Genomic DNA, 25,353 nt, shown 5'->3' with positions numbered 1-25,353 from the left:
CCACTAACATGCATGCTTGGACCAGTTTACCACAACAAACCACAGAGAAACTCTGACTACAACACATACAGAGATGGCGTGACTTCATTCTCTGCTCAAGACACTGTTACTCCACTGTATCTTTACATAGAAAGTAGTGTTTTGCTGCTACATTAATGCTCTGAATGTTGCATGCAGAATCTTTAAACGGAGAAAGTGTGTATGTGTGTGTCTACCTGTGCTCTGCTGCAGGCACTGAGAAGCCTGGCACAGGGTCCTTGGTGCCATAGTATTTCTTAATGACTCCGATGCCAGCGACCGTGTCTGTGCCCTTGAAGTTGACCAGATGGGCGGAGGCCCCAATGCCTGCAGTCTGCAAATAGGAGGGAGATAGATGGTGTTAGGGAGGAAAAAGGGCAAAGACACCTTTTTTATGCCTCATAAGGTTGACAAATAGATGAAATATTGAGAAAACAATCCCAACTCATGGTCAGCATATTGGCTTTTATCTGTAACATAATGTCGGTCCAGGAAAAATGAGAAAGTGGACCTTGAGTTGAGACTGTTTAGTCAAACTTTCCTTTATGGGTAACTATACAACTCCACCTTAACAGTATCTACTGGCTTGTATATTAAGTATACCTCTTGTGAGGAGACGCCTCTGTAGCCGAAGTCATGCAGTTTATACGCTAGTCCATCCAAGTTCCCAGAAGTCTCCAGGAGATACTTGGCGAGGATCTTCTTCTGCTCTCTGGAGTTGGTCGCCACAGTGATGGGGTACCAGATCTGAACCAGGATGGTCTGAAGGAGGGAAGGACAGTCCAGCTCACTGTTTATTTTCATTTCAGGGTGCCATTTTTTTTAACATTTGAGGCTTTTACTGAGGTTTTAAATGAAGCTTCAAATGTCTGTTGTCATATTTTATGTCATCAGCATAAAAAAAAATCCTCAAACAAAATCCTTGATTTGAATAAAGTGATTCATCAGATTAAACGAGTCAGTCTTTATGATTAAATCAACTTTCTTGAATGAGTTAATGTAATTTATGATGCTGTTAAGATTGCTGCTAAACCAGTCTATTCCAGTTGGCATAGCCTGTCCTACGTGGATCTGCTGCTAGCAAAACCTGGCTAGCGCACAGGGACAGCTGATGATATCACTGCTGCATCACCCTGTCTGTAACTTTGCAGTAATACCAGGTTTAAAGAGGATAAATAGACTGAATGTTGATTTAGAATTTGGAGGACAACATTATCAATGAAGCAAGTAGTATTCGGTACAGCCCTACTAATGTATCACCTCCATCTACAAATATAGCTTAGCTTAAAGACAAAAAACACATTGTTTTTTAAAGCCTATTAAGCCTCTTTAACCAAATGTGAACATAAATCGAAGTTTCACAAGGACAGCAGAAGTTGCAACACAAGTGATTTTTCTATTCAGCACTGAACTGACCAGCGAATGTCTGGTCCAGTCATCCAGCTTTCCCAGTATCCAACTGGTATGAAAATCCAAAACTAACAGGCTCAGGGGGATCAAAGGGCGCTGACTGTGGGAAAAATACATTCCCTGATGCCTCGTGTCAACTCTGGACCAGAGTCACAGGTTTCAATATGAAAACAAGTGGCTTATCTGTACCCAATGCAACCTGGGGAATTTTACAGAGGAAAACTTTTGACAACAAGATAAGATCGTTTTCAGTCCGTTATCTCACTTCAATTCCTGTATCGACGCAATTTCCCCCTTCACCCCTATTTTTAAGACTTATATGAGGCCGTGTGTGTATGATAGGAATGACAGCAGAGTGTCAAGCCTCATTAGCAGCAGATAACGAGAGCAAGCACGCCAAAGTGAAAAGACGGTTACGAGAAAATAAAATGACATTTTTGCATTCCTCACTTGACTTTGCCTACTAATACCGTGCAGTGTGTTTTCACCCGATGACCCTGAGCGGGTCACATTCCTCCTCACACTAATCATGATCTAAACCATAATGTGGACTGATGTGACTAACCGAGCAAGGCTGACGTCCACACACACGCAAGGTCATGTGCCCTCTGCCTTATCTGCATGCTGACCTCTGCATGAGGAATCTATATCTTAACCTGATTTAATCACTGTCACATGATCCACACCTCAAGTAAACTGTTCTGCCTCCTATTTCTCCTAAAATCTTTTTACTCATGACTTCTGTGGGTTTTTTGCATTTAATTGATGGCTCTCTGAGAATTACGACTGTGACGATCCCTAAATATAAAACACAGTAATCACTGTGTGACAGTTTGTGAGGGGCAATGCCTCTTGATGGTAAAATGGGGCAGCAGCATGGTAAAAACAACACTCAGGAGGAATGTGCGCACACACAAACACGCACGTGTGCCAACATAACTTCCCGGTCAACGTCCCAGAACAAAATGGAGGGAAATAAGGGATGAGAGAGGAGGGCGAGAATGAGGAAGGTCAGGGGGACAGAGGGCCGAAAGAGCGAGAAAGACATCAAAAGGGACGTCGTGATGACAGAGGGAATGACAAACAGCGAGTAAAAGAAGGAGTGGCAGCGGGAGCAGAGGGGAGAAACAGCCCAAGGACAGCAGGCTGACCGCTACGGCTAATTTTACATGAGCCATGAAGAATGACTGTGTGTGTGTGTGTGTGTGTGTGTGTGTGTGTGTGTTTATGCATGTATTTATATCAGCCGTGGAGACTGTGTGTGTGTACGTGCGTGTGTTGTGTCCAAATTTATCAGGACAGTGTGTGTGTTGTGACTGTGCGCTTGGCTCTAGGTGACCTGCGTCCAAGCACTCCTCCCTTTCGTCATTATAGTTATAGTAGAGCGTTGTGGGCTATCTCTTTTCAGTGTTGCACTTAATAGACGATCCCTACACACCTGTCCCACAGCTAGCAGCTTGCTCCGATACTTTAGTAAAAACAAGACAGACTTATACCCAATCAAAGGAGACACTGTAGTTACTTAGAAATGTATGTGTAAGAGTTGCACACACGTCCCTTTGTACAGAATGTCAAAAGCTTTTTATATTATATCAGTGGAGCGAAACAAAGGCAGCCTGTTGTGTCCGTTTGATCCTCTTCTAAGGAAAAGCTGTATGGGAGAAGTCAAACCGGATATTTATGAATGGGGGCAGACATGGGAAAAGAGAGACACAGAGAGCAGTTAGAAAGAGAGGAGGAGACAGAGTGGAGATATCGCTCGTGGTAAATGAATTTAGTTCTGCCAAGTCACTGACGACAGTCTGTTCATGCGGCATTAAGTTCATGAGATCTTCCTCATCTCGGGGCGGACTCACACAGTGCATTAGCGCAAAGTAATAAATGCAGCACGGAGGACTCTGCATTACGCACCAGGCTGCCTGCGTCAAATCACAAAAATCTATTTTACTTCTGCTGTACTTTATCCCTTTGAAAAAACACACACGTTATGTTTGTGTGCTTTAAACATGCTTTTACATGTCCCCATCACAGCCGCTTATATTCACCGATGTCACCTGATAACTCTACCACTGTATAAATACGATGATTAAAGGAATAGTTTGACATTTTTTGACTTTTTGTTTTCTTGCCTATGGTTAGATGAGAAGATTGATACCGCTCTCCTGTCCGCACAGTACATTTTAAAAGTGTAAAAACCACAGTTTACTGGGACCAGTTGCTGGAAGATCAGCAAATACACCAGAAAAGCAGCTCCTGTATCTAAAAAGGTACCACAATGTAAGCAAGCCATCAGGCTTTATTGTGTTTACATACTTGGTGATTTGCAATGTATGTTATGACTGCCTGGCGGTGAAAATGCATAAAATCAATTATCAAAAAAGACACAGGGCTAGGAACTAAATCCTTTACAGGTCGACCAGCTTCAGGCAAGTTAGATTTAAGACTAACAATGCAAAACAATGACTGTCCAGCGTACTTGATCTAGTAGTCCATGATACAGGCTGGCAGTCTGATTGTAAATAAAAATCCTTTTACACCCTTTAAACAGTCCTTATTCGGGATATCCTGATAAAGGCTGTTGATGTCCCAATATTCTGATGTGTGTGATGTTAACCTGAGAGGCATTTGGTAAATTATTTCTAAAAATTAGATGTTACCAATCATTTTGAGATTATACAATGTAACGTTAGAAAAAAAATATTTATAAGATCCTTCTTTTAAGGCTTATAAAACAATGATTTCAAGTATTTTAATACCAGTTAAGGCCTTCCTTTTAGATCAATGAATACGATGCCTTTTGAGACTTTATATGCTCTGCAAAATCCTGAGGTGAACCTAGTGGCCATTCCTCTCTGATACAGGCTTTCAGTAAATCAAAATGCAAAGTGAATAAAGTGGACATACATTCTTTACACAGTTCAGAATAATGTCAAAGCTGTGATGCCTCAGGGAACAGAACATTGGTCGGGTCAAGCGGTTGATTTAGCACTTTTTGTCAACTACAAAAAAACACCAAACAAGCACCTGACTCTCTGCTCTTGTACTTTTTTCCCAGCCAACCATTATGAATGACTTAACTGCAGTTACAGCGCATCTCTGAGCGGCCGTGAAGCAGTAAGTCACGGCAGGGCTGTAATTCAGGGAGATTTAAGGAGAGATAAGAGGTGTCGTTGGGTGCGCTGCCAAGGTAAATAGTTTATGGCTTTTATAAAACCGTTAACTCTCCATTGTAATAAAAAGGGCATAAATGCTGCTAATATAATTTTGTCCTTAAATCAATAATCGAATAAAGCTAGCCGTTAAATCTTACTGATATGCTTGGCAATGTAGTTTTTGTAGCAATAGAAGTGGCACATTAAAATCTTAACTGTTAAACGAGAGCATAGTGATGAGAATTTTACAATCGCTTTAAAGCTGAAAAACACTGAATCCTAAATTTGCTCCAATGCAGCCCACTGCAACTTCTCCCAGCCTGACACACACTAATTGAATAACACACTTTTGTCATGTCAGGACAGGAATTGTCCCACTATCCATTCTGGGCCCAGAAGACAAAAAAAAAAAAAAAAAACCTACCTCCACCCAGTTGGTGAGCCAGTAGCATTCAGGGTCTGTGCTCTCCACTGTAAACAGAACATTGCCTCGAGGAATGACACTTCCCTCTGGCACCGCCTTGATTTCAATAGGCAGGTGTCCATTGTATTTCTGCAACACACACACACACACACACACACACACAAATATGGCACTCAGAATCAGATTTAAACTGTGACAGTTTCTTCTTTTTGGCTTGTACAGAGTGTTGCTTTATTGAGATGACCTGAAAAAGGGAGACTAAAGTGACACACATCTGGAGGCGATACAGTTTCCAGTTGAGAGTCGACCTTCAGACGTGTGCTTCACGCCTGGGCGCGATGTGAAGAGGCAGTGAGATCATGCAAATACATGCGTACAGATTTTCCTGCATTTCAAACCTGGTTGATGGATAAAACAATGTACAAGTAGCAGCTCATTCTCTATACCATAAGACATACCACTACCAAAAGTGAGCAACATTTGTATGCTTGATGTGGGCTGTCTGTGTGCTGCTTTTATCAATAGCAACAGTGTAGTATCATATAACCATGTGATGAAACAGACCTCCCTGGAGCCCTAAGCAAAACTGTCAGGAAGTGCTCCTTCCTGACCTGTGAGCCACGTAAACCATTTGCAATTGCCACACAGTCACGCCTGACAACCCAGTGCTCCCACTACAATCCTTGTAGTGGCACAGAGATGCCTATGTAAAAGGCAGGTTCAGAATGATGGGGTACTTTCTCAGAGTATACACTGACATAAAGCACCAAGAACTGTTCCACAGACAGTTCTGGTATTTCAGAAAGGGGATTTCTTATCTGAGTTACAAATTGAGTAGCGAATCTTTTCAAGATTAGAGCAGGACATAATGTCCCTCAGCCACTGGGCATAGGTGGGCGGGGCAGTTTCTCTCTATCTGATTAGAACTGCCCGTCTGGTCAGCAGACAGGCAAAAGAGTGCACGGTGTTGGATCGGAGTCTGTGTACATCATCCTCTACACTGGTGCCAACAAGGGCAACCGGAGGGCTGGGTTGGAGGCCAAAGTTGAGGATTGAGGATATGGTTTGGAAAACATCCTGAACATGTGAATAAGAGAAGCCTCATGATGATGATGAGTTAACCAGTCCCATACGCTGTCCCACAATGAAGTATTAAAACCTTGTTCCCAGACATATTTGATTTTGTCAAGAGGGGCTAACTTGTCATGTATGGTGAATATCAATTGTTTGCGTGACGGGTTTAAACAAAGAATCCCATCAGCAGTGTTCGTATCAGGTGTCTCAGGGAAGCTTGGTATCTGAGAGTGAAGAAAATGTCTGATTTGCAAATACCTTGAAAAATGGATATTTGGAAGGTTGGATGTTCCAGAGAGTTGTTCAAATGATGAGTCAAGTAAAGAAGACTGGACAAGATGGTTGTTAAGGATAGGACATGAAATATATATGTATATTTTTTCCTTGCCCTACTTGCTCAGCGTTTTTTAAGCATATCGGATTCAAACTCTATTTCAATATAATTTCATTTAGCTGGCAAACCTGAAGGAATAGACAGAATGTGGGGAGTAATGAAGAGATGACCGTGATGTAAATGTTGTCACATTTTGACACATATTAGGGCAATGCTGCTCCGACAGCTACAGAAGACAAATTTGCCATCATGTTGCATTACATGGAAGGTTATTCACGGAAGATTACTGTAACAGTTTCATTATATGCAACTAAGTTCCATGACTTCTCCAAAACTTTCAATGATTTCAACTAATTCTGTGAAATTTCCAGGCCTGGAAAATGTGATTATGAAATTCCATGACTTTTCCAGGCTTTTCATGACAATGAGAACCCTGTAGAACATGGACATACAACACAATTTTGAGAGTACGTCACCGTCACTTCAACGTTCCTTTTTGTGGTGTGAATGTGCACAAAGCCCCTGAAGATATGGAATTCTCGGGGGAGCACCCCAGATTGGATTTGATCCGAAAACACATACACTCACACTAGCTGGACGTCTTCTCACCAGGCTGAACAGGAGACATGCTTTCAGGTGCAAGGTAAGAAGCTTTGACGTGTGTATGTGTGTACCAATATGCTTGCACATTCTCGCGTGACAGAGGTACCTCGAGTGTGTGTTTTTGAATGGAAATGAGTCGGAACGTTACATACACAGTAAATAAAGGTTGTTTGTTAACTTCAATTTAGTGTGTCGTTACATTTTGAAGGATAATGTGCAATGTTCATAGCGCACAGTACAAAACGCCACACATTTCAGCGGCATTTAAAATCTGATTTGGTTATTTTTAAAAAATTCAAATGGCTCTTTAATCTATGCAATAATTTTTTAGACACAGTTTTTCCTACTTTTAGCCTATGTCTAAGTTTAAACTTCTGTTAAACAGGGAAATTTAGTCATTAGGAGCATCCCTGGTTTACAGATAATCAACATGAAAAAGAGTGATTCATAAGAAACACGGCTGCCAGATTGAGCACTGATTCAGCGATGTTGTAAGCGATGACAAAGAGATAATTGAATACTAATCAGAGTTTAATGACACTTCACTTCACACGAGAAAATACTTTGTCAGTACGGAGCGCTGTGCTCTCTCCAAGGTGCTGAAACTGTACCTCTCTTAAACCAGGAACATTGTATGCACATTTTCTGGAACATATAAACTGGATGTGATTTATTTCTAGCTGCTGAATCAAGCTTCTATCCAAGGAATTTTACTAGTTCAGGCCTTTTCTCATGTGGAAAACAGCAGCACCAAAAGTGGTTCAGATTCTCCTCATTTTGATGGGCAGGCTTTTATTACACATCAGGAAAATGTTTGTATATGATATGACTTTTACAACTTTGCTGCTGCAGACTGTGCCCCCGTGACTCATCAGATTGCAAGGTTGCTCTGTTATCTGTTTATCAGGAACACACTGTATGTCCTCTGTGTGTACATGTCCAAGACAGAGTGTTTCAGTGTTTTCTCATACCTCCAAAATGTACGTCCACCCCTTCTCATTGAAAACATCGTCCTGGAAGTGTTCTCTGTATACCTCCTTTGCCTCCTGGATCTTTTCTGGGGTCACTACCTTTCCTGGAGAGGAGGAGGGGGAAAAAAAGAAGAGGCACCAGAAGGTTCAGGGAGAGATGGAGAAACACACACTGATAGAGAGAAGGCACTGGAATGCTACTCTACTGTCCACTGCTGTAACTCAATTAGAAGCATCCCGTGCATGGTGACAAGGCAGCTTTATCCAAACACACACCAGCCACCTCCTTATTCGTCTCATTTCAAGTTTCTGGACCATAGAAACTGTTGTACACAACAACCACAACAGGTTATAGAAGGGGATATGTGCGGGACTAATTATCTCTGCTAGTTGCCTGGCAGCGCCAAAGTAAACAAGAAGACTCCAGGAAGTCAGCACTTCAAGTAAAAAAGTATTGCAGCACAGCACATAACCCCCAAGGAAGCCACAAATTGTAAGCGTTAATGTTTTACACTTTGTTTTTGGGAAGGGGGACTAAAGCAGGATTTATACTCGTCAGCTCTAGGCAGAGCATGTGGTCAGGAACAACAGCAACATTTAACAAAGATAACGTTACCATTACAGCTCACATGGTTCACCAACAAAACAACTGTCTTATACTATAAACATTTTCCAAACAAATATAACATGCTAACGTTATTAGCACAAGCCTGTGGCATTTTACATTGTATAAATTAGCCGAGCGAATAGCATAGATTTCCTCTGCCCATATGAAGTCAGGATAAATCACACACACACAAGACTTAAATGCTATTTTGTGGAGGTTTTATTGCATTTATTTATATATATTATCGCAATTAACTTCATTCTTTGTTGTAATTTGATAACCCCTATTAAATAAAACAATATGTATTGAGGCAAGTAAAAACTGACTTTCGGGCAAGTAGATTTCTGGCCCACTTTCCAAGTGGGCCATCAATTTTCCCAATGAACTCTCAGCTAGAAAGCGAATGAGCGCGTTACCCCAAAATCCCAAACTATCGATTCAGTGGGAAAGTTTCTCTTTCAAGTTTCTCACCCCATTTCCAAAATGTCACTAACATTGCTCACTAAAAGGCATGACTTCCTGTAATCTCAGGGCTAAACCATTTCCTTGTTTTCACTGAAATACTTTCCATTTTGGGAGAATGAATGAAAAACTATAAAAAGTGTTTCCCTTTAATGCAAAACTGACAAATTCAAACTCCTAACAGTGGGGTTTATTTTAAATCTAATATGGTGGTATGGGCAAACAGAGATTGTGCTTTCACTATCACTATAACTTTATCCATGTAAGCCCCATTCACGTTCCCTGCTGAACCTCTTCCTTCGACAAAAGTGCAGCCAGAGAAAATTAAAAACCACTCCATGATTCAGAAGAATCATGATGCACACTTTTGGTTTCATAAGCTCGAGGATCAAGGATGCATCTCTAATAGTTGGCCTAATCATTGAGCTCTGAGGGACGCTCTGCGCAGACAGCTGGTCTTTCTCCCTCATACGGTGAAAGAGCAGCTGTGCTTTTGTCTTCTCCCTCTCTGTTCTCCCTGGCTCCCTGTCTCCCCCGCACCTCTGCTACCGCACCATGAAATCCTCTTAAGAGACAGGAGGGAGATGCATTCTCTTGTTCTTCCTTACTTTCTTTCCACTCCTTCTCTTCTGCTCTCTCTCATGCCCCTCGGGATCACACTGATGAACTTAAACATCCACCTTTACCAACTTGAGTTAATTGGAGCATTGAACATATTGTATGCATTATACTTTGCCTCGTTTCACTCTTTTCTTTGTATTAAGCTCTGAGCAGTCTAATCAATGTGAAGCGCACTGTAACCTTCTTGTTGAGTAGAAAGGCTGTTGCTGCAGGCCACAATAGAAAGCACCTGCCCTGCTGAAGTGCCCTTAAGCAATACACTGAATTTTGAGCAGCTTCAGGCAGGCAGTTCTGCAGCTGACCCTGCAATACTCTGACCTTGTCCTGGAGAAAGGGGGGGAGGGCTAAAAAGATAAAATTCTCCCATGGGGACCAATAACGCATTACAATAGGCTTTTGGTATGTGCCCCGATTGTAAACTGGGACTCACTGGACAAAGGGTGGAAGCATTAGGTGTATAGTTGACTCCGAGAAACGAAAGTAAAAAAAACCCCAGTGTTATGCAATCAAAGTAGTGAACTGTTACCCTTATTTAATTTGTTAAGTTTACTGGAAACCTATTTACACAAACATGAAGAATCATTAACAGAGGTGGTGGCTTCATAGGGCAAAACTTGCAAGCTGCAATGTCATTCAGTCTGGCAGCGACTGTCACTGACAGCCTCCTACTGGGTCGAAGGTGGGCGCTTCAGTGTTGACCTCAAGGGCACTTTCATTCTACTGTATATGCAGCACAAAACATGGGCACCTTTTAAGCAGCATATATCAATTCGGGAGTAGCGACAAGGGCTGAAAAACAAAGCCAACATGGAAGTGCCAAAAGCTGCAGTTCCTTAAAGGGCCACAGGAGGCTGGCTCCAGAATAAAATCAATCCCCATAACCTCCTGAGACCCTGTGTCCTCATTAGAGAACATCTCATTTTGGGTTAACTGGACCTTATACTTCATTCTTCTTAACTTAGATCTGTTGTCCTCGTTCGTGGACACTTTTTTGTGCCACCTAGTGGTAGTGAGAACACAATACATTAATTAATGTAAAAACAAGATGGCAGCCATCTCTGTCAAGTCAGTCTACAGCCGATCCTGACACAAAAGTGGACAAGGTCCAAAACCTGATCACACTTTATGGTAGGGCTGGGCGGTATGACAAAATTTTCATATCACGGTTTTAAGAAAAAATCATATCGGTTTCACGGTATTTCACGGTATTTTGCTCAGGTTCGGCCAACTTGACATGCTGCTGTGTTGTGCTATGGCCTATTCAAGTGCCGGAATTTGTTATTTGCCTGACAACGCCTGAACACAACACATGCTCCCTCCTCCATTCCTTTGGGCTCCACTGACTGCGTACTGAAGCGACACGTAGAGAAGCCAGCGGGGTTGTTCACCGTTTGCCGAGCCGCGAGGCTGCATGTAGGCTGCATGAAATGTTAAAGCATTTTCCACCTAGGTTATTACATATATTTGAGTTATCTACAAGTTTACTGTACTGTTTGTCATCTACTCGCTTTCAAATGTCCGCCACGGACATTTACACAATGTGTAAATGCATGAAAAAAAAGTAATCACATATCACCTCTGATAATGGTTTGTTCATTTAAAAACACATTGTGCTCGTTTAGCACACTATTTCATGTAGTTTTTATCTGCTGGAGGGTCACGTAGGGGAGCGTAGCGCGACAAAAATAGAAGAGCCGCGTAAAATAGAGAGTTGTTGCGCAACAGACAGGGGTTGTCCCGCCGCTCCCGTTACCGGTGGAGCCGCTGTAATTGATTAACAGGGGGGCGAGCTGCTACGGGACTCGCGCTGCAGACGTGTCGCGCCGCTGACGTGCCCGGTGGAACCCGATCGAAACTGTCTCGGACTCGGGACGGGTCGTCTTCGGTCAGGAAAATGTGGTCCGAGCTGTGCTCTAGTGTGCTTACCTGTGTGTGTGTGTGCGCTTTGTGTGTGTGTGTGTGTGTGTGTGTGTGCGCATCGGGGCAAAACTCCACCGTACGTGATACAAAGGGCAGAGGAGAATTGTAAACGGCGGTGCGCCGCTGCTAATTTCATATAGGGGAAACACTGCTCTTTTTGGTATGAGTTCTTCTGGGTCATCGCGTACAGTTGCTTTGCTTTCAGGACTCTCTCCGGCAGCCATTCTCGCCTCTAAACTTTTCTATGCTCTCACTCTCACCCGCTCAAGCGTGCCTGTGGTGTGCAGCGGTGAAATGGGTCCCCGCTGAAACACTTTCCCGCCGCGCACGTTCCGGACGTTGTTTGGGCTATTCACCGGTATTGCGGTATATGAAAAATTCATATCATAACGAAAATAAATACCGGTTTTCGGTACAAACCGGTATACCGCCCAGCCCTACTTTATGGTTGAAACTTGTTTATTTATGGTTAATAATGTTTGTAGTTTGATATGGCAACAAATGTGACCAATTTTAGCAACAAGATAAGACACTGTTAATTAGGATGTCATGTTTGAGGACATTGGGACTTTTTTATCTCGTTTGAGGACATTGTGACTTAATTATCGTTGACAATGTTTAGTTTTTTTCATACTTACCGGGTCCTACTGATCCCAAATAGCTATGAGAAATTAAAAATGCATACCAAACAGAAGTTCAGGTCTCAGGAGGATAGACTCCCATGTTTAAATGCCAAACTTCACAGCAGAAAAAAACATGCTTACAGCCTGGTAAAATAAACAGTTTTGGTCTCTATAGCTAATCTTTAACAATCACAACAACTGAACGGGATTGAATTTATTTTGAAGTCATTTCAACACAGAGATTGCGTTATAGGGCCACTACGAAGTACCTTCTTTATGCTAACTTTGCATTTTTGCACAGAACCAAACAACAATGACATCATGCTGCCCCAGTGTGAAGCGTAACACACCAGCGTTGGCCTCTCGTGAGACATATAACATACCCGTTGGCAGCGCTTTATCAACAATGACAATGGCATCAACATGGCAATAACACTCATTGACTGTTCCTATTTAATGGCGGCTGATCTGTTCCCCTGCTCAGAAGGTAAGGAGCTCCTTGACCTCATGGCAGACATTTTGAGTTAGCTGCTAACTGCCATTAGCAGCTTGTTAAATCTCCCGGCCAGATAGAGCATCACACCTGTCCCGTCAATGGTCTCGTCCTGCTGGCTGTCCTTTTTACGCAGTTGTTGATTTAGCACTATCACTACCTCTGGTGCTGGCTTAAAGGCGACACAACTCTATCCCCCCCCATTACGTGATTGTACCCTTCATAAAGAACGGTGAGGTGTGATACTGCCGCCCTGAACAGGCTTTTGAGTCAGATCCACAGCTCTACCCTGTCATCCAAATATGGTCACTTCTGGCTCCAAAGATGGCGACAGCTTAAATATTGGACTTGAGGCTTTGAAAACGCCAGTCCACAAACCAATGGGTGACATCACAGTAGCTCCTGCCATTATTCTATACAGTCTATGGTCAGGACTTACCTTTTAGGTATTTGTTGAGGATGTACTGTAGGCCGTAGAAGACAGTTTTGTCATATTTGACTTTTCTGCTCTTGGTGGGATCCGTCCTCTTCTCACGGCACTCGAAGTAGGAGTACACTTTACTCGTGTTGGGAGGATACTGTTTGTAATGTGTTACCTACAGAGACATAAGACATGGCCAACAATAAATAAACTGATTTAGAATAATACTAATACAACGTGCAGGAACATAAACTGAGAGTATAATTAAAGCCACACACACAACGGCTGATGCTATGTAAAGATTTATCAAGACCCTTTTTAAATCAGATCAAGTGTAACAATGCAGGCCCCCAAACCCCACCAACAAACACACTCTCTGTGAGCACCATTATAAATGAGAAAATTAATCATCATTGTGTGCTCTTACAGGAATGATTTTTACTTTGAGGTATTTAACGGAAATGAGCTCTCCGGGTTAACCATGAGCCTTTTTCATTAGCTGGCCAGGAGACTTAAAAATGCCTGGTTTATTCATGAGGTGCAAATATTACACCAAGCAATGTCACACACACTTTAGCTGGAGTCACCTGTCGTGTTGAATCCCCTCCTCCCTAAACACTCATGCACATATGCAAGATTAAGTCTATTCCCTGAACTGTGTGTATACAGGTTTTGAGTCAAGTCTTTGTGCGTGGATAACCAAGATATCTAGATTAGAATGGTGATGATAGAGTGGTGCAGGAATGAGTTGCATTTTACCACTCACGGTTCCCTCGTCTCAACGTCAGTGGGTTTTTTGAATGGGTTTTTGGTTAGATGCCTGTAATAAGGTGGTTAACACAAGCTTAAGAGATTTTCATGTTTTGTTCTATGAAATGAGATACTTCAGTTAATATCCCACTTGTTAATTTTGAAGCTTTTATGTGTCATTATGATCTGTTAGTGTGATTATCACAACAATATTTTCATTATGAAGAGTTACCTATGCTTATATGTGATGAAATATAAAAGAAATAAAAGGTCTTTACCCCCCCCCCCCCCCAGAAAACTAATCCAAATGTAGTTTAATTTTTGTTCCCAGTAGTCAGTCACTAGTCACTTAGACACAAAAACATGGGAAAAAAGGCTCCAGGTTGAAACATATAGTTTCCCTTTAAGCCACATTTGAAGAACAGGGCCCACGTCTTGTGATATCTTGGCATTGCTAAACAAAAGACTAGAAGTTTCACAACGTAAACTACTGGACAGACCGACCTCTCAGGGGAACTGACGAAACCTTTCATATAAATGCTGAAAGACCTTTAAGATTACGTGGCAGGTCATGTTTCACTATTGCAAAATAACATGGAGAAATGCTGATGCAAATTTAGTTTACAAGCCTGAACACATAAACATTGTATTTTTTTGGACGTTGGAGATGCAAAGGCAACAATACAACTCAGGGTTTTCATGTGGTCATTTATATGTGGCGGCCTGCCATGATTAAAACATCTGCTGCCACGTTTTGATTTAATATTTTTGGAGCTGGGCTGTTCATTAGGGGCTGGTTTTTCGTTGCAACACACTCACAAAGTGCAGAGCATACTCTGGGCACAGATGGAGCAGCAGAACGTCTGGCACAGTTTATGTGCAACTTAAGCGTTCATTGTACTTCCTCTACAGCAACTGCTCCTCTCATCCATCAGTCTGGTTTTACCAGCTTTGATCGGATTGACTGATTACATATCCACCCAGTGAGTCAAAGCTCCAGAAACTACTGCCTTTGCTGTATTCACGGACTCCCAAAACCCCAGAAGGGAAGAGGGAACCCAGATTGATACACACAGATTCTAATTCTGTGGGAAAAACTGAAACATATTCAAGCATATAAATTTTTCATGCTGTAGCTCACTGCCAACAGACGCAGTCCTGAGAGCTATTCAGGGTCACAACTCAAAAGATTACGGAGCACTACACTGCCATTGTGGTATTTTATCTGCGATTATAGCAAGCATTCCAGTTTAACAGAAGGTCCGTCAATCAATCTATTGTGTCAAAAGATTAAAACAGTGCTAAAATGTTGCAGTTGGGTTTAGGCATGCTCGATTTTTCAAAGGAAAGCACGTTCTCTATTATCTTACTTTTATTTGGAAAATACCTCTTTCACTGTTGTGTGTGTGTTTCTAGATTGCCTAATCTACTGCCAACTGACTCATACCTGAAACATTGACATTTAAAATCAAGAGTGTATGATCAAGTCTTGTGTGAGGCATGTCCAGGCATGTCTTAGGCATACAGTACGCATTACCCATTTAAGAGGGAATACACTTAAAAGATACACACACAGAGGAACACACAGAGAAAAAGACAGTGTCGGCTGTAGCCATCCGGCCATCAATTAAATCCAAAATGAGTCCAGGGATTTCCAGAGTACACAGGGGGATTTGAGGGGTAATTTCCACAAATAAGGTTGACGAAATGTTGCTAACAGCTTCAGTTCACTCAAAATGTAGCTTAAAGCATTTAATGGCAACCACAGGAGTGTAGAGGTGTCAAGAGTTCAATCTCTCAACGTAATAAGCTTCACTTACTGAATATCAATGGTAAAATACAGTTGCCTTCAGGGAATACTACTGCGTAAGAAAAAATGTGTGGCTGGAGAAATAATTAAGTGATGAAGGAAAAATGTTACTACAGGAAATACACGGCTAAATATGGGTCTTGGCTTGCCCTTCATTTGACTACAACCTTGGGAACACTTAATTTCTCGCCATTACGTTGGAACCACAGGTATAATTACCTGTGAAAATGGCCCACAGGCTAGGTTACGCTAGAAAAACAGGCATTTATGTATGAACACGGGAACGAAACAACTGCTCGCCCACAGTTCGTGAAGACGAGATAAATGTCAATGAACTACTCAGTTTCTTTGACCCCTGTCTCTGTCCTTTCCTCTGGGCTTTCGAGGACTCAAAATAGAGTCAAGACACACACACACACACACACACACACACACACACACAACATGACACTTGGCCTGACCACGTGTGTGTACACATTCATTGGCCCACATGCCGATGTATACACAAACATAGTTTTAAAATCACAAAGCATGTAACGGTACACTGGTCAGAACTCTACATATCCAATGATATTACTCACTTATTATCCAATATAATAGTATAATGATACCATGGACCACCATGCAGTAAAATGGAAACCTACAGTTAGCGATCTAGGCCTGCAGATTCTAATGTGTCTGGTGTGAACGCACTTGCAACCATCATTTAAGCAGCACAAAGCAATATTCTTTATATTACTAATGAGTAAAACAAAGATGTGTGATCTGAAAGGACTTATTTGTTGGTGATCACACAGAAAATTGTCGTAAATTCTGCAGTTTCCCCTAGCCTCTATGGAGGGTTTTGGTGTCTTGGAGCTCAACAGCTTCATTGTTTTGGTTCATTCTCAGTCAATACCAGACAAAAAAATGCTCTGAAATACCCTCCACAGGCTGTTGGTAAGACAAAACAAGACATCTGAAAATGTCATCTTGGGTTGTGGTAAACTATAAGAGGCACTTTGATTTTGTTAACGAAAACCACAATGAAAAATTTTCAATAACGACCTTTTTTACACGATGAAGAGGAGACATTTACAAGCTAAAAATAGATCTTTGATAAAAGAAAGAAATGAAACGATGTTTTGTTTCCTTGACGATACAAGACAGGACTAAAATGTTCGTGGTGGGCTATCGGACAGTCAAAGTGAGAGGAGAGGAGAATGCAATAATAAATGTTTGCATATAACATAATGAAAAACATTTTTAAACTAGGAAGGCAAGAACGGACTGGTTTGCAGTTATTTTCTAACGGCCGGGCTCCACCGGGCACGTCAGCAGTGCGACACGTCTGCAGTGCGACACGTCTGCAGCGCGAGTCCTGTAGCAGCTCGCCCCCCTATTAATCAATTACAGCGGCTCCACCGGCAACGGAAGCGGCGCAACAACCCCCGTCTGTCACGCGACAACTCTCTATTTTACACGGCTCTTCTATTTTTGTCGCGCTACGCTCCCCTATGCGACCCTCCAGCAGATAAAAACTACATTAAATAGTGTGCTAAATGAGCACAATGTGTTTTTAAATGAATAAACCATTATCAGAGGTGATATGTGATGATTTTTTTTCATGCATTTACCCATGTTTATCCGTGACATTGTGTAAATGTCCGTGGTGGACATTTGAAAGCAAGTAGATGACAAACAGTACAGTAAACTTGTAGATAACTCAAATATATGTAATAACTTAGGTGGGAAATGCTTTAACATTTCATGCAGCCTCTCGGCTCAGCAAACAGTAAACAACCCCGCTGGCTTCTCTACGTGTTGCTTCCGTACGCAGTCAGTGGAGCCCAAATGAATACGCTGTGACGCTACGCTGACGAGACGCTTACGTTTGCAGCCGGTGGAGCCCGGCCGTAATGCAGCATGAGCGCTAAGATCAGAGCGCCAGTGCTGTTGAACGTATTTACAGAGTTTGTTGGCTGTTTGCTGCTAGCTCCACTTAGCTGCTGAACACAGCAGAGCGAGCAGCCGCCAGTCGCAGGACTTGTAAATGTGTACAAATTACTTGTAGTTGGAGAAAAAAAATTATGTCTATATCTATATGTAAAATTTCAACACTTTATACAACTTATTACCTTGATGCCAATTTGTGATACCTGTATTAGCCTAACTGAATTAATTTTAAGGGGAAAAAAACCCCATTTTGACCAAACGTAATGACTATAAGTTGACTAAAATATAATGACTATTTGTCAGATAAAATAAGACTAAAACTATGAAGGATAAAAACGACTAAAATGTGAAATAAGCATTGCTCTCGAAAGTCAACACTGTATCTTAAATAACTGCCAAAATTAACATCACAATTTTCAGGCATTTTATAGGGGTGTGAAGATCCACGATACGATATTATCACAATACTTATGCCACAATACAATATTATTGCCATTTTAAATATGTTGCGATATGCTGAGTAATGCGATAAAATATATTTTGAATTATTACCTTTTTTTTCAACTGAATATTATGTTCCCAAAGGCAAACTTTTGTTTTATCTTATAGTTTTCAGTCTGTTCATCTCACTTCAGCCAGTGACTAGCTAGTGGACTGAAAAGGCAATTGATTATATTATTCTAGTAGGCTTCAATTTGTATATATTTTTTTATTTTTAATTTTTTTATATCTTTTTATAATTAATATATTTTTCACTTGATATATATATATATATATATATATATATAAACATTGAAGAAAAATTGATACTTGGCACTGTGTGACGATACGATACTGCCACACAAAGATATTGAGATACTATGCTGTACTGATATTTTTCCCCATACCCCTAGCATTTCATGGACAGAATGATTAATTAAGAAAATAATTAGCATACTAATCGATAATGAAAGTAATCATAGCCCTAGACAACTTAAACTTTTGTCTAGACTCTAGAGTGAACCTGACTTAATGTTCAGTGTAATCTCTGACCTCAATTTCTCTGAATTTTTAAACCACTCTCCTCCTGTTATCTGCATTACAAAACCCTGATGGTGTGGAGGTAATTAAGAATGCACCATCACTCATATTACTACACTGACAGTCAGCAACTATATCTAAAGGTATAGAAAGTCCTGGTGGGGTCAGTCATTTTCATTTCAAAACGTGCGTATTATTTCTTTGTTGCCCTTTTAGGCTTCACTGTTGTGTCATGAACATGAGATAGTGGAAGCCCTCGTGTGATGAATGAAATGTTTGGATATAAAAAACTCTAATCAGGCCACCAGAGAGGATGTTCCTCAGGTGATATGTCTCTCTTCAAACAGCCCAACATCTGAGGCATGCAGCAGCTGTTCATGCTGCATAATGCTTAATGGGACCATCCCATTACTTAAATGTCACAGGTTCAACCCTCAGTGTATCCATACTACTCTGTGAAAATGTTTCTTCCCCAACAAAATCCTACACCCTTACTTACTCACTGTAATTCTCTCTGGATTTAAGGGTCAGAAAAATGTCATGTTACATAAATGTGGTCATATGCCGACAAGTTTGTGTTGTGGGGTAGCTTTAAAAACGTGTGTGAACAATGACAGGCTGTCCACCTCCACCCTGTAGTATGTTCAAAGATGACAGACCCTTCACACTAACAATGAACGTGTGCATGTGTGCGTGTGTTTCCAGACAATAGGCGAGTTTGGCTTTGGGGCTGAGCTCCTCCTTTCAATCCAAACAGACAAAAAAAGACAAAGACGTTCAGGTGCAGGTTATTTTCATGTCCTGAGAGCAAAGTATGTGCCTCTGGTTGGCCCGCCGGACATTCAAGTGCTGCTGGCAGTGCCCCATATCTCTTTACAAAGGTTATTGCACAGTCATGCACAGACAACATACACAAGCCACTGTCAATGAAACAAGGCACACCAAAACACATGGTGACTGAGATGATGTGACAGTTATAAATTTAATAAGAGCGCAGGTTATCAGACAACTGATCCTAAATGACTGCCAGATCATGTTTACTTCTGTGTAACTCAACTGGCTGTTTTAAGAGACAATAACAGTAACTTCAGCCTGGCATGGCAACAGAGGCAGAGACAAAGACATAACATGAAATTTGATCAGAACCACCTAAATCTTTTGTCTTTACCCTCATTTAGCTGCGTCTCTAGAGCAATTCTGACATGACAGGAAACACCAGTCTGCTTTAGATTGGACACACATGTAGCAGCTATCAAGAGCAAATGCAGTCTTCTTCTGTTGCAGCTCACAAAAGAGCATTTTGGGAGAAGTGTCTTTCCCGAGGCACTATGAAAGTCATTATTGAGGGATAGAGAAAGAGATTCTAGACTGTCCCAATTACTATAAAGGGAAAATAATACCAGTTATATGCTTTTAAAAAAATGTGGCTCTTGAAATCATGTGCAACCCTGGAAACTAGATAAAAAATACATCCTGGAATTGCAAACTAAATTTAAAACTATATTTACCACACTAATCCGAACACTACTTCCCTACATTTAAGAAAACACAGAATTTCCTTCATGAATCTAAAGGTTACATCCCTGAAAAATGTATAAAACTATATCTTAACCATGTATGGAGATTAAAGGGGAAAGCTACAGCAGTATTCTCTGCATTAGCAGATCCTTTACATGACAAAGCGCCTGTCTCATGGTGATATACCTTACGTGAAAAGACCTCTGACCAAAACCTCGCACACTCTCAGAGCCTGGCTGAGAATCAAAAGAGTGCATTAGCAGACACAAGTTAATTAAAATATACTTGTACAGCACTCTGTTAAGACATATATTATAGAATAAAAACTGCTGCTGTAACTGCAATAAAAGGCATTATTAATATTTGTGTACACTAGACGTGATGACGTATACGAAAAATAGTACACTTCATTTTTATTTAAGTTATCCTAAATACATCTTATTACCTCAATAATTATTTAACCCTGAATTGGAACCCAAAGTCCAGTGTTTAGGATTTAGGGGGACATATTGGCAGAAATTAAATTTAATATAATAAGTATGCTTTCTTTAGTGTATAATAACCTGAAAATATCAATTGTTGCGTTTTTGTTATCTTAAAATGAACCGTTTATATCAAAGGAAGGAATTGTGCCCTCGTCAACGGAGTCTGCCATGTTTCTACAGTAGCCAAAATGGACAAACCAAACACTGAATCTCTACAAGGCCCTTTGCCTTTTGACCACCGTGGTTAAAGGCGGGAAAGAAACTAATTTACTCAGTGTTTTTACTGGTTTTAATCACCGGGTCTGTTTATTGTGGAGAGGAAGCGACCTCTGCGGACAATTTGGCTCCCAGAAAAAACCTCCTGAACAATGAATGCTGAGGAATTCTATCCAGGGGAAGTTTCATCTGGTTGCAATCTGCACTCCTCACCACTAGATGCCACTAAATCCCCCTAAATCGTACACACTGGACCTTTAATCCATCTATCAGCAGTAATTAATGTGCTGTTCATGATCACAATAGAAAAAGGTAACAGGTCCTTTAAAAAAAACAGGCAGCATTTAAAATAATGTTGAAAAGTACAACCCCTGTTGCCACTATTAGAGTTTTATAATACAGTGGGGAAGTGCTTGATGATTACACCACTTTTCCTCATCATTAAGGTCATGGTTGGGTTCATAAATGCTACTGTTTTTATGTTATCATTACAACCATGGTGCACATTTGTATTTGCCACATCATAAACCTTATTTTTACCTTAGACTACAATTAAAACCTCATTATGCATCACTGCAGTTGTTATGTAATCTCGGTCAGCACCTCTCAGTTTAATCTCTATTGCCTGTATCTCGTCTGTATACTTAACCTCTGCTGCTGTCCCTACCTCCCTTCCCTTTCCTCTTTGTAATTTTGGCCCTGCTGTCCCATCAACACCATCACTGAACACTGTCACATGACTCCTGTACATGGCAACCGGCCTGGGCAACCACTTGCTACATGCGATAATACATTCCTGCAAGTGCATTTAGTCTCCATTATTGTTTAGCGGTCTGTTTTGTGGTACTTAAACGCAACACGCTGTTATATCTGCCATGAATGCTCTAACCCCACTGTTGAATATCGTTGAAACACACAGAGCGTCTCTGTGTGCAATAATTTGGACTGTGATAACCTAGCTGTATGACAGAGGGGAAAATTCCCTCTGACTCTTTTTACCTTTCGGTTTTGATTTCCCGAAAGTGAGGCATTGCCGCCGGTAGTGACTAGCCCCATGCTGGCTAACATTGCGCCTGACTGAGCTCTTGAATGAAACTGTCCATGTGCAGTTCACCGGGCTATCCGCACAGCACTTGCTAGCTAGTGGCTAATATTAGCTTTTTTAAATATCAGTCCCCCTTGCCTCCCTTCTGCGCTCCCTGTGAGCTAACAGGCTAGCGAACACAGCTAGCTTGTGCCACTTTAACTAGCAAAGCCGGTGGGCAACTGGCTCAGTAATAACCAACGGTCTTGTGTTAGCTAGTTAGCTCAGAGGGGGATGCTCGCTTTCTGAATTTGGTATCCCATCCCTGCTGTACCAGCCCCTCTCCTCCTCCCTCTCCTGGCCATTCGGCCTGCTGTGAACCGGCCACAGAGAGCAGTGTGATGGCCTTGGGACTGGTGATGAAACCACCTTGACTTTATCAATTTTCATCCATCAGCCGCTCCCCTCCAACCCAGTCTCCCTCCGCCTGACAGCGCCATGAGCACGGTACCTTGTATGAGTCGGTCGCTAGCAATATGTTGAAGCCGTCGTCTCTGTGCTCCATCTTTCCCCCCTTGGTTGTGAGTCGGTCGCAGCTGTCAGTGTGTTGCGTGCTGTGCTGCCGGGGGCTCCAGCCTGGTAGTGGAGCTGGGTAGGGGGAAGGACGAGTCGAGGGAACCGGGCGGGCGGGGGAAGGGGCGGGCGGAACGACGTCACCAAAACTCCGGCATCCCTCGGCTATCTTCGGCTCCACTCGGCCAGCCAACCCGGCTTGACCAAAGAGTGTCTATATTTAGAAAGATGATCACTCATCAATGAAAGATAAAGACCCATTGCAGTAATTATAATATCATACATAATATTCAAATACGCTCAAAATGCCTGTCCCCCAAATATATATATATATATATATATATATATATATGAATAAAAATAAACTGTGGTTTGTCCAAGTGGTGTTGCCGTACACCAGCTGTCAATCAACCACAATCAACTACACGCCCTGTCCAAAATAATCATTAACAAATGTAATCATAATCATAAATAAACCTAGCAAATTGCTATTATTATAACTACCAGCTCTAGTTTTACGGTGCACTGCGTCCTGCATGTGGTTTGTCCAAGTGGTGTTGCTGTACACCAGCTGTTGGTGTTATTATTGTAACACTCTGCCAATGATAATGTCTTTATTACATTATATTTGTCAGATAGCCCAAATGAAGTCTGAGTAGGAGTCAGTCATTCATGTTGCATATATGTATAGCTGTATTAAATTTTAATAAATCATATGACATAATAGGGAATGAATTGGTTTTCAAATTTAGATTTTTTTTTTTTTTTGCAGGAGGTGCAGATTTGGTCCCCCCAATGTTGACTCCATGGCTACGGCCCTGAACACACCCAAAGGACGATGAGATATTTCTCAATTCTGCCCATCATAAAGAAACTGCACACATATCTAAATTATTAACTCTTAATTACATGACTAGGCTCAACTAAGGCCTTCTTTATAACACATTAATTCATTTTCCATTGACAAAGAATATCATTTTTGTGAATTTACTTTATCCTCATTGCACACAGCATTTGGTATTTTGTATCTCTGAGGAAGTATTTACCACTATGAATAAAAAAGTGACAAATACAAATTATAACCCCTATAAAATCACTTTCACAATCATTTTAAAGCATTATTTATCATGGCAACTTCCAAATTATGTCGTACCAGATGGTATTTTGTAGGAGAACAGAATAAAATAGAAGACCAGTAACTCATAAACAGAGTTAATGCTTTGCTTGGCAACACTGAATAATGGCATATCCAGCAGCAGATGCACAAGTGTTCAGTCTGTTTATAGAACTGTGGGAAAGCAGAGAAAGAGTGGGAGCTCTTTGCTTCAATTTCCTCTCAGAATTGATGCAGACATGAACCACTCTCATGTTCAGTTTTCAAACTCAGCAGAAGGGGGCAGTGTTTGTCATCAAATGCTGTCACAATATTAGAAATTACACTAAAAGGCTCATTGGGGTGTACTGTATGTGTGTGCACCTGGTGTGCACACATATATCTACAGCGGTTTGTTATTTAAGCAGTTAGTAGAGTAAGGGACTAAGCTTGTGCCCTCGTAACAGAACTGCAATGAAATGCTTCATACTTTTCGGTATGCAGGATGAATGTGTGTGCAATCTCTTTGTTATTGTATCACAAAGTGTTATTTTTGGAGCTTGACAATAGCTCGGAAGATGCAAGTGTGTCTGGATCAAAAGAATAAAGCAAACAGAGGCGTAATAGGCTATCAGTGCAATAACTATGAGCAGAGAGGAAGTAATACTCATTACGATTTGCTTTCTGGAGGGAATAAAAGTGCAATGACATGCATAATCTTTATGAGCTGTCTGGAAGGGAACTGATGTGGTTATAACAGTCAGCAGCATCCAACTTAGTAGCAAAAAAAGTCCTACTTTTTTTCAAATAAACCGTCTGAAATTCATTTTCGAGAAGGGATTTCACATTAAAATAAGCAACATAACCTTGATTTAAAAAGTAAATTGACATCTCACTGGCTTAGGAGGACAGGCAAGACCAGCGCCAACTTAAATTGGTGCCTCATCTTGCCTAATTTGCTTTCCCCTAATATTCTGGCATGTTAAGAGTGTTCAATTTGGCTATATCTTGAATCAGGATTGTCCAAGGGTTTAGATGTGTTTTCTGCAACTTTAACAACAATTACAATCTGCAGACACCAGCATATTTCTGATTTTGCACCCTTACTTTTACCTGATATCCGTAATAAAGTGAAAGAGAATCATTTCTTGATTCCAAAAAAGTTTGGACGCTTTTTGGAACATTCCACAGGTAAACAGCTTGATTGGTAACAAGCAATAATATCATTATTGGGTATGTAAGGGGCATCCTCGAAACACTCAGTTGTTCACAAGCAAAGACTGAAACAGTTGTCAGTGCAAAGTGAGAGCTGTATATCAACATCCAGAAACGCTGCCAACTTCTTGGTGCCCCACGCTCATCTGAGATAGATGGTAGGTGTGCTGTGGTCTGACGAGCCAACATTTCAAATTGTTTTTGGAAATCATGAACGTTGTGTCCTCCACGCTAAAGAGAAAAAGGACTGTCCAGATTGTTACCAGTGCAAAGTTCAAAAGGAAGCATCTGTGATGATATGGAGGGGTGTTAGTGCCCATGGCATCATGGGTAACTGGTACATCTGTGAAGGCTCCATGAATGCTCAAAGGTACATACAGGTTTTGGAGCAACATATGCTGCCATCCAGATGACCTCTTTGCTTATTCTGGCAAGATATCGACAAGACACTTCCTGCATGTGTTAGAACAGTTTGGCTTCATAGTAAAAGAGTGAGGGCACTAGACTGGCCTGCCTGCAGTTCGGACCTGCCTCCCATTGAGTATGTGTGGCGAGTTATGAAGCACAAAATGTAACAGTGG

At 41.3% G+C, this 25,353-nt stretch overlaps 1 protein-coding gene across 1 annotated transcript in view; it reads right to left on the bottom strand.

Annotated features, from left to right (window-relative positions):
* nampt1 (nicotinamide phosphoribosyltransferase 1) overlaps positions 1 to 22,558 on the bottom strand; it is a 30,681-nt gene extending 8,123 nt beyond the window's left edge. The window contains exons 1-6 of the mRNA XM_033614689.2: positions 22,403 to 22,558; positions 13,152 to 13,308; positions 7,987 to 8,090; positions 5,005 to 5,133; positions 622 to 780; positions 216 to 352 (exon numbers count right to left, since the gene is read on the bottom strand). Of these exons, the coding sequence (XP_033470580.1) occupies positions 216 to 352; positions 622 to 780; positions 5,005 to 5,133; positions 7,987 to 8,090; positions 13,152 to 13,308; positions 22,403 to 22,456 (740 nt within the window). The 5' untranslated portion in view covers positions 22,457 to 22,558. The remainder of the gene's footprint in view (positions 1 to 215; positions 353 to 621; positions 781 to 5,004; positions 5,134 to 7,986; positions 8,091 to 13,151; positions 13,309 to 22,402) is intronic.
* Positions 22,559 to 25,353: the final 2,795 nt, after the last annotated feature.

This window comes from Epinephelus lanceolatus, chromosome 23, assembly GCF_041903045.1.
Source record: "Epinephelus lanceolatus isolate andai-2023 chromosome 23, ASM4190304v1, whole genome shotgun sequence".
Taxonomy (NCBI): domain Eukaryota; kingdom Metazoa; phylum Chordata; class Actinopteri; order Perciformes; family Serranidae; genus Epinephelus; species Epinephelus lanceolatus.
Note: the sequence above shows the minus strand (reverse complement) of the source record. Positions and strands in the feature narration are given on the sequence as shown.